The 14613-nt window shown below is 37.3% G+C and overlaps 1 protein-coding gene across 3 annotated transcripts in view; it reads left to right on the top strand.

Moving 5' to 3' along the window:
* Positions 1-14613, top strand: part of ksr2 (kinase suppressor of ras 2) — an 87889-nt gene that overhangs the window by 8222 nt on the left and 65054 nt on the right. For 2 of the 3 annotated variants that reach the window (XM_079340156.1, XM_079340157.1), the window contains exons 2-3: positions 2738-2878; positions 4509-4659. In XM_079340156.1, coding sequence (XP_079196282.1) covers positions 2738-2878; positions 4509-4659 — 292 coding nt within the window. Of the gene's footprint in view, positions 1-2737; positions 2879-3610; positions 3673-4508; positions 4660-14613 lie in introns of those variants that run through there. The other variant, XM_079340158.1, reaches the window with a different exon arrangement.

Raw genomic sequence — 14613 nt, forward strand, 5'->3', positions numbered from 1 at the left:
GCTAACACTCTGCAAGCTGTCTGAAACTGGAAATCAACAAATGAGGTTAAAAATGAAATTCACACAAAAACTAATGCAAAACAGGAATGAAAAAGACAAACTGTAGAATAATTATTGTATTCACATGTTTACACAGTTTTTTAGGATATGTGACATTTACACTTTTTGGTTTTTGTAGTTTAGCTTCTTTTAACAGAGTTTTAGATTCAGTGTTTTGATTTCATTCGTAAAACCTTAATATTTATACATTTTTTACATGATTAAATAAGTGGTTAAAGTAACATATTGGGACAAATTGCTGTGGTCGAGTGATGATGCTGATTATTTTAAACTTTATTTAACCGAAAGCTGTTTGCTAACGTTGCTAGCTCTCTCTTACAAAGAAAGGTTCATATAAAACTAGAGGAGATGAACTTTGTCTGCAAAAGGTATTAAGGTGCTGGTTACATAAACTGTACTTATGAGAAACATGTCATTCTCATCTTATGAAACCTTATTTTTCCAAAGTAAACCACATTCATTCTGTGGCTCTTAAATGACAGACTTGGACACAAAGAAAATGTTTCCTTCACTGAAGAAATGAAGTACTCTTATGTGTCCCATGACCATGGAGTGAACTCAGTGTTGTCCCAACAAACATGTGTTACTTTATTTTCTGAATCACAGGTTCATTGCCAGTACACTGCCATATAAGATGTACCAATAATTAGCCTTTAATAAACAATAAAAAATAAATAGGGCATACAAACTATGTTGAATAAAGCTTGAATATTTTGATTTCAGCATTTCACCTTTTTGAGATTCTTTTAGAAGAGCATCCTGGTCAAGACGTCAAGACAGGCAGCAGCACAATTTATACTTGGGTTTCAGACATAAAACAGTCACAACTAATATAAATTACAAGTTCCCTATTATCTATTTTAAGTTTAAGCTCAGCAGTTTGGTCGTACGTGTTTTGGATTACAAAATATGCCCTCAAAAATGTGTCGGTTGTAAAACTTTGACAGTTGTAAAACTATTTTTCTTTCGAATAGAAAAACAAAACATGACATGATCTTTACAAGGGAGGCGGGCCTTTTTTTCATAAAGAGGCACACCTACCACATTAAAAAAGAAGGAATTTATTCAAAACCTATTTCTGTCATCTTTTCATTTTGTGTTTGTGATTCTGCATCAACACTCGTTTGTTCTGCTCTCTGTGTTGTTATCTAACGTTTGAGCCTGTCTTTGATAGAGGCACACTTTTAACATGGAAGTTTAATGTGTACATGGCATTAAAAAGAGATCATGGTAAGAGGTGAAAATTAGGTAATCTTTTAGTATTTGTTCCCCAGGCTAATACAGTTTAAAATCCTAAAAAGAAAAACAGGAAAGAGAGAATGATGTTTAAATCTATTCTTGTTTTGTTTGTCAGTGACATGATGTTTCCTCTCTGACAACTTGGTTAAGAAGGCCACAAGAAGTTATTATACAAGTTATTGTTTTATGGTGTGGTAACATACTTTTTTGATGGCACAAATGAACTGCTTGACCACATGTAAGAGTTTTAAGTCTTTATATGTAAACAATGCTGGAAGTCATCACAGCTTTTAAGTGATTTAAACCCCAAACTAAATGAGTTTGTAATTTTCAAACAACTTTATCTAATTTTGCTTGAACTTTTTCTTCCAGAGAGACAACATTAAATTCACTTACAGTTTACATTTGTATGGTGTTTGATTTTGGATCAATATTAAATTAGTTGAACTCTAACATATTATGAAATGGCCTGTGTCTGGTTTACTCAACACATGGTGATGAATACTGCAGTTAAAGGGTTGTTGCATGTGAGTCCAGTATATCACCAGTATAACCACAGCTTCCAACCACTGTCCAGTGAGCAGCTTCACTTGCTGAAACAGACATTGATTTGAAGGGAACATAGAGTCTTTCATTTCTCTTCCCTGTGCTGGTTAACCAGGACGTCCAGGGGTTCCAGTAACTTTACTGTGAACAGCTTCATCTGTGAGAGTTCTGCTGGAAGCTGCTGACTGTCAGGTTAAAAAACACTGCTGTTCATCTGAAAGGTTGCAGAAAGATTCCCTTGTCTAAAACCCATATTTCTAAATAAATGAAAACAGCAAAATCATTTTTTAATGGAGTCTTACGTCTGGCAGTTTATGAAAAAAAGCAAGGGTAAAGTTATCAAATGAAATCTTTTTTTCGTTACTTCAAACATCTCTGAAATTATTATATTCTGTTTGATATTTAATTTTTTCATATTGATACAACTCTGTATCATTCATTAAGGTTATCTATATAAAGATTCTATATTTTATAGGTACATATTAATTGTGAAATAAGTGTTTACATCTTTTTCCTCCGTTTGCAACTTTTGCCTTGTTTTTTTTTTTTTTACAATGCATTAGGATGAAATGCTGTGTTGCTTTTAGTGCAGCATGTACAAAACGCTGCTGCAAGATTTACAAGAGGCAGACGTAAACAGGAGCCCATCAGCCCCTGTACTTGCTCCCTTTACTTGCTCACGTTTGATTCCTGGGTTGTCTTTAAAATCGTATGAGGATTGTATTAATTGTATTCAAGTTGTTTTTAAGTCATTATCACAACTTTTAATCCCTTACACCCAAAGACTATCACTCAGGTCCTCTGAGCAGTCTCTCCATTAGATATTTCTCTCCTCTTGGCAGAGTTGTACGGTGAACATGGCCCTCACTGTTTGTGTCCTTTTCTCTCTCAGGGGAAGTTGGTGAAGTACTTCAGCCGCCAGCTGTCCTGTAAGTGCAAAGTGGCCTTAGAGGAGCGCAGTGCTGAGCTGGAGGACTTCCCTCGCCTCGGACACTGGTTCCGCATCGTCAACCTGAGAAAGGAAGTCACACAGGTAAAATGTCCACTTACTATTGTTAAATCAAATGACACTCCTCTCATCTTCCACCTTTTCAAAGCTGAGATGTAACTGAACCCATAAAACAATCTGGTGATTGTACAGATACACTTATATTGAGCTGCAAAGATATGTGTTAAAAACAAACCTGTCCATCGATTTTTACATTTTAACCTACTTTAATAATTGACTTATTAGTTTAAGTAACTTTTAAAGTAAAACATATACATTTAGTGTAGTTGTCATGGTTTGGTTCTGTTTCATCTTTTTAGTTTTCATGCTGTCCTTAGTGGTCTGTTTGTTTCCTAGTGTTGATTGTTTCCCTTTGTGTGTTTTAATGTTTCATAGTCTTGTGCTTACTTTGGTCTTGAGTGTGTTTCCCTGTGTCCTCCTATGTTGCCTGTTAGTTTAATTCCTGTTTTGTGTTTTAAGTCTAGTCTTTAGTGTTTCCTGTTTTATTTTGTAGATCTGGTTTTGGTGGTGTCAGTGTTGGGTTTTACTTTGTGCTTGTCCTCAGTGTTCTGGTTTGTGTTCTTTGTTCCTTGTGTTTCCCGCCTTTCTGATTACCCTGATGTTCCTCACCTGTCTCGTTAGTCTCACCTGCGTTTGATTACCCCTGTCTATTTAGTCTCTGTGTTTTATTCAGTTTCTTGTCGGATCATTGTCTTATGTCGGTTGTCGTGGCCTGTTGTTTCTTCTCCCTGTTTTTCTCCTCGTGGTTCTTTTTTAGATTTTCTTTGTTTGCGCTTGAGTTGCTTTTGTTTTTTTTTCGTTTTGGATTTATTAATTAAGTATGTTTTGTTTTGTCTTTTGTTTAATACATTTTTATTCTGCACTTGGGTCCTCCTCCCCGTTTCCTACCCGCAAACGTGACAGTAGTCTTCAATCTGGATATTAAGATAAATTCTTTTTTTTTTAACCACATTTTTTTTACACTTTATCGACACTCAATTCATCAATAATAGGAGAGAACCTAATCAACAGATAAATCACCATGAAATAATCCTCAGTTACAGCCTAACTCTCATGACAGTGAGGGCCTTTACATTATACATTTTCATACTCATACACCATCCAGTTATCTATTTTGTCTGTGATGGAATTAGAGGCGTTTGTGCATTCTTATCATTCGACATAACCGGTTGTCCTTGTAGCTTTTGTTGTCTGTTATCAGTTTCACATTATTCTTCAGAATGTTCTTGGTGATTGTTTTACATCAGTCGGCTTTGTAAGCTGAAGTTCCCCGTGCGGCCACTAGATGCTGCCACCCAGAAATACTATAACTTTTTTTTGTAACACAACAAACAAACAATCAATGCCCAACATAAGTTTTCTCATTAAGTTATGCTCTTAAAAATTAACAAAACATATTCTAGTGTTTGTTTGCCAGCAGTAGGGGAAATCATTAAGTGCAGAGTTGTTGAGAAAATAGCATGGAGTGTTATCACTGAAAAGGGTTAAATGTATCACTGTCATTTGAAGCTCCTAGTTCATCGTGCATCATTAACTGTATACAAAAGCGTATTCTCAGTATTCACGTGGAGTTCCCCTGTCTGATGTTTGTGCCTCTCTATCTTTGTATCCTTTGTTGTGTGTGTCATGCTGTGTGCACATGTGTGTTTTGTAGGAGATGAGTCCAGGTGAGGTGACTCTTGAGGGCCTGCTGGATCTGAGCGAGGATCAGGTGTGTGAGCTGCTGCAGAAGTTCGGTGCCAACGAAGAGGAGTGCGCTCGACTCAACGCGTCCCTCTCCTGCCTCAGAAAGGCCCACCAGCTCGGTATGGCTCCACCTGAAAGACACATAATGCAGATTAAAACATCCATAGACCTGCTTTTAAAGGAAAAATGACACTATACTTAAGGTATCTCCAGTCATAACTACTCCTGTATGTGTAAAACTTTACTCAGTGTGAAAAAGTCCCTCAAAAGGAGCTTCTGTTCTTTAACACACTGTACACTGCACTGTTGTCACACATATGAAGCCAACTCTGAAGCCAATCTCTTCTAGTCTGGGAGATAATTTAACTTTAGATTTTTTTGAACTGTCAGTCAAATCTGAGAATCATTTAGCTGGTTTCAGTCTTAAACAAGAATCACACACACACACACACATTCATTCTATTTGATTATAGATGGTCTTGATTGAGGCTCTCTGTCTTGGGTTTGCACTGACAGAGACCAATTCATATTTAATCAGTTCATTAAGAGAATCACAAAAATCAAGTCTTCATCAACAGAGATATTACACAACAAGGTCTCTCATTGATTACCGTACTCTTTTTGAATTGTCTTTTTGATTTAAAAAAAAAAAACATTGTTATACATATTGCTGATGTAGCCAAGGATTACGTTCGATGCTGTAAGGTGCATTCAAGGACACTCTGGAAATTAAAACCAGCTGCTAAAGAGCAAGTCACTGCTATATATATTTTTAAATAGTAGTTAGTAATATTAGTGTATATACACTATGATTTTATTAGACAGCTGTTTTATTTTGATTATTATGATTATCATGATTATTGTTATATTAGACATCACACAGTAAATATCCAACAGGGAAAAGAGGGTGATAGTTAAATCCTCTCTGGTAGATGATTAGTTTCATATGTCTGTGTGCTTAGAAAAAGACACATTTTGTGACATTTCTCCTGTCAATAAAGCTGAAGTTCGAGTTGAAGTCAGTTAATGAACACGTGTGCTACCATCACACAAACAGTCTCTAAATGGTGTATGTGTAAATAGTTTAAAATCATTGTTCACTTACAGTATAGTTTGTCCTCTGGACCTGATTTCAAAGAGCTAAACTATTGGAGGTTTTTACTTTTAGCAGTTAACATTAAAGTCTCAGATGTTTGAACACCTTTGAAAACATCAACAGCACCATATGTTTTTCTTTAAGGCTCTACTGACAGATTTTTATGAATTATTTATTTTAAAGTAATTAACGCTATTGAGAGAATCAGTGTAAATCCTAACAGGCGTTGAGAACTGATTTGTTATGGCTTATTGTTAAAACGTGTCTTTAACAAGCCAAAACATAAAATACAATGCTGTAAAGCCGAAGGCGGGAAAAGTCGAATAATACTTGTTTACATCCTATTATACACATTATTCCCCACCTATAAAGTCATCATGCTTCCTATGAGTCAAAGTGGAACTGCGTAAGATGTGGTGTGCATTTTATATTGTCAACACCAGTATGGGATATAAATCACCTTACAAAGTATGTAGGACAACAAATAAAAGCTAATTGTAAAAAAAAATCACTGCTATTTCAATTTGATCAGTTTTATGAAATACTTTGTTGGATAAGATACGAGAACGTCTTCCAAGTATAAAACATAGCTCATCAATGAAACTTTTATTACAAAATAAAGTATGAATACCTAAATAAGTTCCATATAAAAATGAATGTTCTTGTGCCAAAGATTGACATGTTTCCAAAAGATGCTTTCTTTATAACAAACATTTGATCCTGAGCCTATACCACTCTTATAAATAGAGATGGCAGTTTAATATCTCACAGCATTAAATCTTGTTCATATGTTTTTGATGTGGGACATTCTCTTTGAATATGACTTTACATACATTAAACCAAACCTTATTCAGGACCTCGCCAAAGCCACTGAATGTGAATCATTTCTTGCTTAAGGCTTGACAGAAACTGGCTATTGCTTGGAGTTTAGTATTTGTTTGTGTTTTTATTATTTTAGGATAAAAATATATTCCCACCATTCAAACGTCAGTCAAATATAGTTTTAGTTAACAGAAACTCAATCTGTTTTTAACTGGATGATCCTACACTGTGTGCTCGTCATGACAAATACATGTATGTCAGTTTATGCTGTAGGGTTGATTGGCTGCCTGTCCTACAGGTGGCTCTATAAATACACTGTGTAGCCAGTACTGTCTGAGTCTCAAGGAGGTGGCACTGTGTCCTTCATGTGTTCAGACACTGATCCGCTTCCTCTTTCTTCTTTGTAAACACTTAAATTCCACTAAATAAACCACCTTAAAGTAAAAGAAAACTCCCTTTGTGTAGAACTGAAGCTGAGTAAGTGGATACATTATGTTGACATCAAGACTCAATGCAGAAAGCCATGCGCTAACAATAGAAAGTCATCACTATCAGTTTTTGGTTCAGCCGGCTTGCGTGAACTGATTTCATGATCCAGTTAAAGATGAATTCCAAAAGTAAGTCCCGGGTACACAAAGGACTGAAGGCTTGGTAACAAGCATATAAGATGTTTAAATGGAGATGGGATGGTAAGGCTGATTATGAAGCAGGAGCAGGTGTGTAGACCGGGTGAGAGAGGTCAGGAGTTAATGCAGGGCAGGGGGAAATGTGAGGTAACAGGGGAGTTAATGTAACTCTGGGAAGAGATGGAGGTGCTGTAAATGAATGTAGCATAAGATTTAAAGGATTTAAAATTAAGTAAAAACATATGAGTCTGACATGTCTTTTTTCCAACTTTGGCATTTTTTGAAAACCAAAATGTTAGGCCTATTTATTCAACGTGGAACTCCAGTCCCCTCAGTAGGAGCCAGTTTCATTTTTACCCACCAGGTGGTGTAACAGACCATACATTAGCTTCAGTCCTTGGGTCAAAGCTTTAGCACTCATGCAAACAAACCACAAGGGGGCAGTAGATGATCGCTAAAACTAAGATGTACGGTTTTCAAACAACCTTTTGTAAACCTGTTTGATAATGCTTCTGTTTCTTCTTTGCTCACATTCAAACAAAGCCTCACACAAACACACATATGCATACACACAACAAAACTAAACAGATTTTTTAACAGATGTCATATCAGATGGAAGGCTGATAATTTGGCAAATTAACTTGATCAGTAGTTTTTCTTAAATCTGCCATCGAGTTTATTAAAAAAAATGTTTTATTGAAGGTTTAAATTGGTGTCTTCATAGCGTTATTAGATTTTTTGACTATTACAAAGAAGAAATCAGATGTTCAGACAGGTTTTCACCAGAGTGTCGCCTCTTCTTGATTCAGCAGGTGCTCAGCTGTCCTCTCAAATATTCACACCTCTCTTTTGGTCCCTGTGCTCATTTGTCAAGTCTGCTGGAGCCGCTCGCCCTCATATGTGCTTCTCTGGCTTCCTTCCTCTCTCACTGTCTCACCGCAGCTTGACTGGAGATGCAGGTGGATGTTGTCCACAAAGACAGTGAAACAGACAGACAGGCAGGGATCCACTCTCTTGCAGAGTCTGTCAGGTGGTCTCAGTTGCCTTCGCTCAGTCCAGCTGGGTTCAGAGTCAGACCAGTCAGGCTTCAGACTTCAGACGAGTCCAGCTCTTTTTGCTGTCACTGACACTGAGAGTGGTTTTACAATGCACCAAAAAAATCTCCTATATTTGTTTCACCCTTTTACACCTGGTGTAGATACAGTATCTTGTAAAAATCAACGTTTGAAAAATGGAAATGGAAAGTTCCCAGACCCACACTCGCATAATAAAACAAAATGCAATGTGTCTTTGATCAGACTTAATCTCTATATCACCAGCTTCTAGGTAAGCTTCGGGGCTTTGTTGAGCTGCTAAAAGTGCATTTCCTGAAACTCCTAACATTAAAACTATTGGCCAAAAAACAGAGTGACACTGCTTAAAGAGACAGCCCAGTTGTCTGTCTCCAGTCTTCCTTGAGTCTTTTGTCCATGGTCCTTACTACTAACCCAAAGTAGATCTCCATATAGCTGATGTTAGAAATGTCATAACTTTCCACTTTTCCTTACTGTGGATTTTCTGTCTCTAGAGACTTAACAACAAAGCTCCTGAGGAGTTAAAGTCCTGATGACTCTGCATCAGGTCTAAATGGTCTGTTCTGGTCTTTAATCACAGCAGATAAAAACTCCCCTCTCTTTTACCAAACCAAACCTGCTCACACTTACTCAAATTTACATTAAATTATATCAAACATTAGATCAGCTAGATTTAATCACATCTCCCCCCCCCCCCCCACCACCACCACCACCACCACCTCCTTGGATAATCCCTGAACTAAATTGTAGGTTACTTCCCTGGCAGAGGTGCTGATCCAGTGTTCATGCAATTAGCCTTGATTTTATTTCAGTTATCTGTACCTCTATCGTGTAACTGCTTTATGTCATGAATCTGTTTTCTTTAAATGTGTGCTAATTGTGAGGTATTCTCTGTTTTTCATGTTTTTGTAAATGCATAAAATTAGCATTAAGTTGCGTCTCTTTATATATCATGAAAGAGTACCATTGTAAACGGAGCACCATATGCATCCATTGCTATCCAACAGTATAACCACCTTGAACAGAGCTTTAGGTCGTGGACTCCCCCTGGTTTAAGACAAAAGCTTCACACATGGATCACATGATAGCAGCCGAGAAAATCAAAGACCATAAACTGTGATTAGAAGCACAGGAAAAGCATGTTGATATTAGATCAAGGCTGACTTGTGTCAACATCTTTTCCCCTCTTCATTCTTCTTATTTATCACTCTCCTCCCTGCCTCTCCCTCAGTCCCCTCTCCTCCTCCTGCCTCCTTTGGCCTTCTAAAGGCAGGGTCTGGCCACACAGAACCCCTGATGAGTTCTCTAACGGGGGTACTGACTTGAGACGTGTGAATTCACCAGAGCAACACCAGAAGCTCCCCCGCACTGCAAGCACTGAGAGGCTCTTTTCAGCTCAGAGAAACGCAGGGTTTTCTTTTTTTATATTTTTACCCAGATGGAGCTTGAAGAGGCAGAGATGTCATAGCTTCGAATCAAAACATCGGCACATTTGCACATCAGTTTGAGAGTGTGTTATTTTAACACAAGTATCAGTGTGTCAGCATGTATATATTCAGGAGTGGAAGATGTGCTTTTAAAGGGTTACACAGCCCCTTAAGAGCATTTGGCACTTTTAACGCGGCTAAGCTAGAGGCGGAGGATGTTCTTACATCTTCAATCTTTTTTAAGGATTTTTTTTTTTCTCTTCAAAATCTGGAGGTTGTTGCAAAAGTGCATCTATATATTCAGCCCGTTATGAATGAGAACACAGAGAAGGATTTACAGATTTATGCCATGTTTTTCTCAAAGAAAATGTGTTTATGAGTCATCAGGATTTATGTTAAATCTGGAAGATACAGACAGAGGTCTACTTTGCAGTCCTGGCAGTCGATACATCACATAACAGGAGAAACAGAGGGAACATAATAAGTGAATGTATGTTGCTGTGTGGTGTAAAAGTGGGGGAAGGAAACTAATGCAAGTTAATAGAATTTTTCACTCCAGGCTCTTGGGATTGCAGTCCACGGGTTGCGATGCAGATGAGTCATACAATTTGGAGGCAGCCGGTCAGCCCTTTGTGCCACAATACACACATTATCCATCCCGCCTTACTAGACAAGCGCGCACACACACACACACACACACACACACACACACACACACACACACACACACACACCTCTGGAATATGATTTCTTCTGTTGGTCTGGCTAATTGTGTTGATCTTTCTTTAACTAGACAGGTCTCCTTGGTAGTTCTTTATCTGTAATCTTTGATAGCTTGCAGGAATGTCCTCACTCCCGGCCTTGAGACGGCTTCACATACAAACACCTAATTGGCCTCAGATGCCATCAGCAAAGTAAAGAGAGAGAAAGAAGAAAGACATAGGAGAGAGCGAGGCACAGACTGCGCATAAAGGGAGAATAGGAAAGAGGAAAGGGAAACTGAAGGAGATTTAGAAGAAGAAAGAGGCACTGACAACAGGAGGCAAAGATAGTCACGCTGAGACAAAAAAGGCAGATGCAGGCAGACCTGAAGGAGCATTGACCGAACCCTGCGGAAACCCATCTTCCTGAACACCCCTGGGTGCACCTCAATGGCTATTAAACTAATTAGCGGAGTCTTAACTTTGAGTCCCACTGATTACACTGCAAGAACATCTACAAACTTAAAAGACTCGAGATTTAAAAAGGAAATATGCATCTATTGAATGCAGCCATTGCCCTTTTCCCCAAATGCTGTTTACAAATAGACCAGGCTCTATCCCTGTGGCATTTCACTGCCATTTAGCCTGGAGAAACAACACATTTAGAGGTAATTAGTCCGATTATGAGGCAGTTATCTGACTCTCAAAGCCACACTGTGTGTTAAGATTGTTCCATTAATGGTGCTGGGGTGTGTTATTTCCATTAATCATTACGATGGTGAATGGTGCTGCTTTGTTGAGATGGACGGCTGATGTGGAGATGCAGGGTCATTCAGGTGAGTGTAGAGAAAGGAAGATGGATGATGATGTGGTTTCATAATTACATCTGAAGTTATGCATAAACACATTAGACATTTACAAAGACATGGGGGGAGGGGCAGAGTGCTTCATGAAGATGACTTGAAATAAAGGTTTGACATTTTGGAACACACACATTTTCGCATTTTTAATGAGAGAGAAAGATTAACAGATTCAAACCATTCAGAAACTTTTCCCAAGCATTATTTCGGGAATAATGATCACAACACAAAAAGACATTTTCTGCTCTTGTCACTGTTCTAAAGTAGATGCATTATAGAAAAAGTGGATTAAGTTTGGATTTAACAACTTACATTGTCGTTGGTTTGATCACTGTCAGTTTAAACATTAGTCTTTCAAAGGCTTATTTTTAGGACTTTATTTGCCTTTATTTAGTCAAATAAAGTCAAATGAAGTCCAATAATTAGTTTATTTGTGTAGTACATTTAATAAACAGCTTCAGCTGACCAAAGTGCATTACAGGCAGTGAATGAAACAAGATCTAAAAGAAAAAAGAGATAAAAATAAAAGGAAAAAAAAACAATATACACACGTGGCCTACATACACATTACATACAGATGTTCAAGCATATAAACGCATAAAAAATAGGAAATAAAAATATGGGGCCAGTTTCAGCGAAAAACAGGTGAGTTTTGAGTTTGGATTTGAATGAATTTAATGATTTAAGAGGACTACAGCCTCTGTACATGGAGCATGCGCACTAACCACTACAGGTGCTCCACTGTCAATCAAAACTGACGCAATTGAGTTTAAGCATTGACCTTTTTACAAACTGAGTTAAATCATCACTAAGGAAATAAACTTTATGGTCCGTAAAAACCTTTTGCCTACATTCAATCAGTTAATGTCATGAGAACATACTTTTATTTGTATTACAGGCAAGATAAAATGAAAAATGCCCCTTAACAGTTCCTGATAACTATTTCAGCCAGTGACATCATGAATCTCTTTAAAATGCCCAAAACAAGAACAACTAAATAATACATAATAGATTCTATTTGATCAAAATGTAATAATCTTTTCATCCTGGTTAAATAATATAAAACAAAATATGATGTATGATTGTACTTTACTCAAACAATGTCAGCAAGTAATACAACATCCCCCTTTAATCAATATTAAGCTTTAAGCTCTTAAAATACCTACAGTATTTGGTACTATGCCTGCCAGCACTAGGCCTATTTTAACTTTAAACAGTATGGCTACCTGCTACTTATGATACTAGATATTAGTAAAAAAAACCCCGGAAAAAACCCCCCAAAAAACACTTTTACTTGACTAATGTAAAAATAATTGTATTATTAAACAAATTAAACCTTTTTATCAATTGATTTCCGCTCACCGGAGACACTGAATGACGTCATGTCATCTGTGATTCAATTTTACTTGACCTTCATAGAAACCTGCAAAGCTATAAATGCCCATGTACAATGGCAGTGCTAATATAGGCAATACTAAACTGAATATGGCAGCATCAGAATGAACATACTTGTCAGTATTGAAGTTTGAATAACCATTGAGTGTTGAACTGTATGAACAGATATATTTCCCTACTGACGTATTTTCTGACATATGAATGAACAGTGGGAACAACAGGAACCACGACAAAGCTTACACTGAACTGAGTACAAATACTTGAGATTTCAGAACACAGCACAAGCACAACAGTTACAAGAAAGGACAAAGAGATAATCCAACAGTCTCTCTCTCTCTCTCTCTCTCTCTCTCTCTCTCTCTCTCTCTCTCTATGTTCTACATTTTATATAGTTTATAAGTGTTTTATACATATATACAATTGAGTACATAAAATATCACACCAGACGAAAAAGGAAATGTCTTTTTGTAGATTGTTTCATATCCAGCGTCAGCAACAGGAATCAAGTTTATTAGAGTAGAGGAGAAACGTCAGTCACTATTTTAAAATGCACAAATATACTGTACACGTAAAGGGTTCAGCTGGAGAGTGTTAGATAATGCTTTCTTATAGCACCAACATCATTTTTGTATGGTTAAAAAAATGAAGAGTACTTGTAAAGAATAAAAGCAAAGCGCTAAAACAAAAAATATTTCCGTGATGTGAATTCATTTGCAGAGCAGGATGTTAGTGGAATGTAACTCATAGGTAGCAAGAAATTAAAAGACTCAATGTATGTTCTTGCAAATTGCTCCATGAAAAACTTCAAACAGTTGCTCACTAACAAGCAGAGGCCACACAAATTCCCTGACATCATAGATCTCAAAGGGGGCCTGCTCAGCCTGTGTTCGTCATCTCATTTAGCGGAAACATTTCTTTAATGTGCCTGAGCCTTTTGCTGAGGTGAGACAAGAAATTCAAAAGTCAAGTCGAGTCTGTTACTTTTTTGCAGATGCAGTTGCTAAGATACTAGCGCGCTTGATGAATTGACTCATTACTTGAAGCAACAGTTTTGTGAGTGTGTTTCAAGTTCAGTGCCTCGCTCGCTGAGAAATTTCACTTGGGTATCAAGCTTGATAAGAACTGTCAGAAGCATGTTTAAAGCGAGTCTGCCTCATGCTAGAATTTAATCACCGAAGGGAGGCTCGTATTTTGAATTAACATTGATTTGTTGACATTACAAAATAACTAGCTTGTTAGAGTGCGCAAGGTACTAATTTAGAAGTAGAAATTCACAATAACTGCCTCATTTGTCAGATATCAAAAGCATTTTTTTTGTTTCCTTCCGTGATCTCAGCACTGGTGTTGTGAACTCTTTAGTGGTTGCTGATTTGTTTTCTGCAGGGTCAAGCTGAACCTTTATACTTGAATGACATCCTCCCTCCAATATTTCTCCTGCATATATGAGCTCTCTTTCAGGCCCACTCGTGTTCTGTCTCTTGATTTATTTCTGAAGTGGTTTCAGGGTTGGGATACAAGGCCTCTTAACATGGGTTCAAGCACAAGTGTGAGTGTGAACCTCAGTTAGCCCAAAATTAGGGCAAAGAGACTCGAGACTACCTTCTTGATTTTACTCATGTGTGAGAATAACTACTGTTTGTCAGCTGAGTCCACCAGATTTTCTTTGAAAATCTGATCTTTATTTCTGGGAAATAATTTAAAAAGTATGCTTATATTGTGACAGCTATCAAGTCTTCAGATTCACAGTACGTACCTTTTGCTTTTCACAGAAAATCAGATCAGAGGGCACAAGGTAGACTGTATTCATTGTCAAGAAATAAAAAGAGAAAGCAAAAGCAAGTCAAACTAATAAACAGAATATTCTTCTTTTCCAAACTTTTGAGACAGAATTAACAAGCTTAAACACATCAAACTTAAACAGCCATTTCACTTTTTGCACATCTGTCTGCCCCAATATTTCAGGTTTTTGACGAGCTACCTCATGAAACAATAATTCTCCTAAAACATACACCAACATATTTAGTACAATGCTAAAGAAAATGGGGATCAGATTTAGCACTGCTCATCTAAAAT

This window comes from Symphodus melops, assembly GCF_947650265.1.
Source record: "Symphodus melops genome assembly, chromosome: 1".
Classification (NCBI taxonomy): Eukaryota; Metazoa; Chordata; class Actinopteri; order Labriformes; family Labridae; genus Symphodus; species Symphodus melops.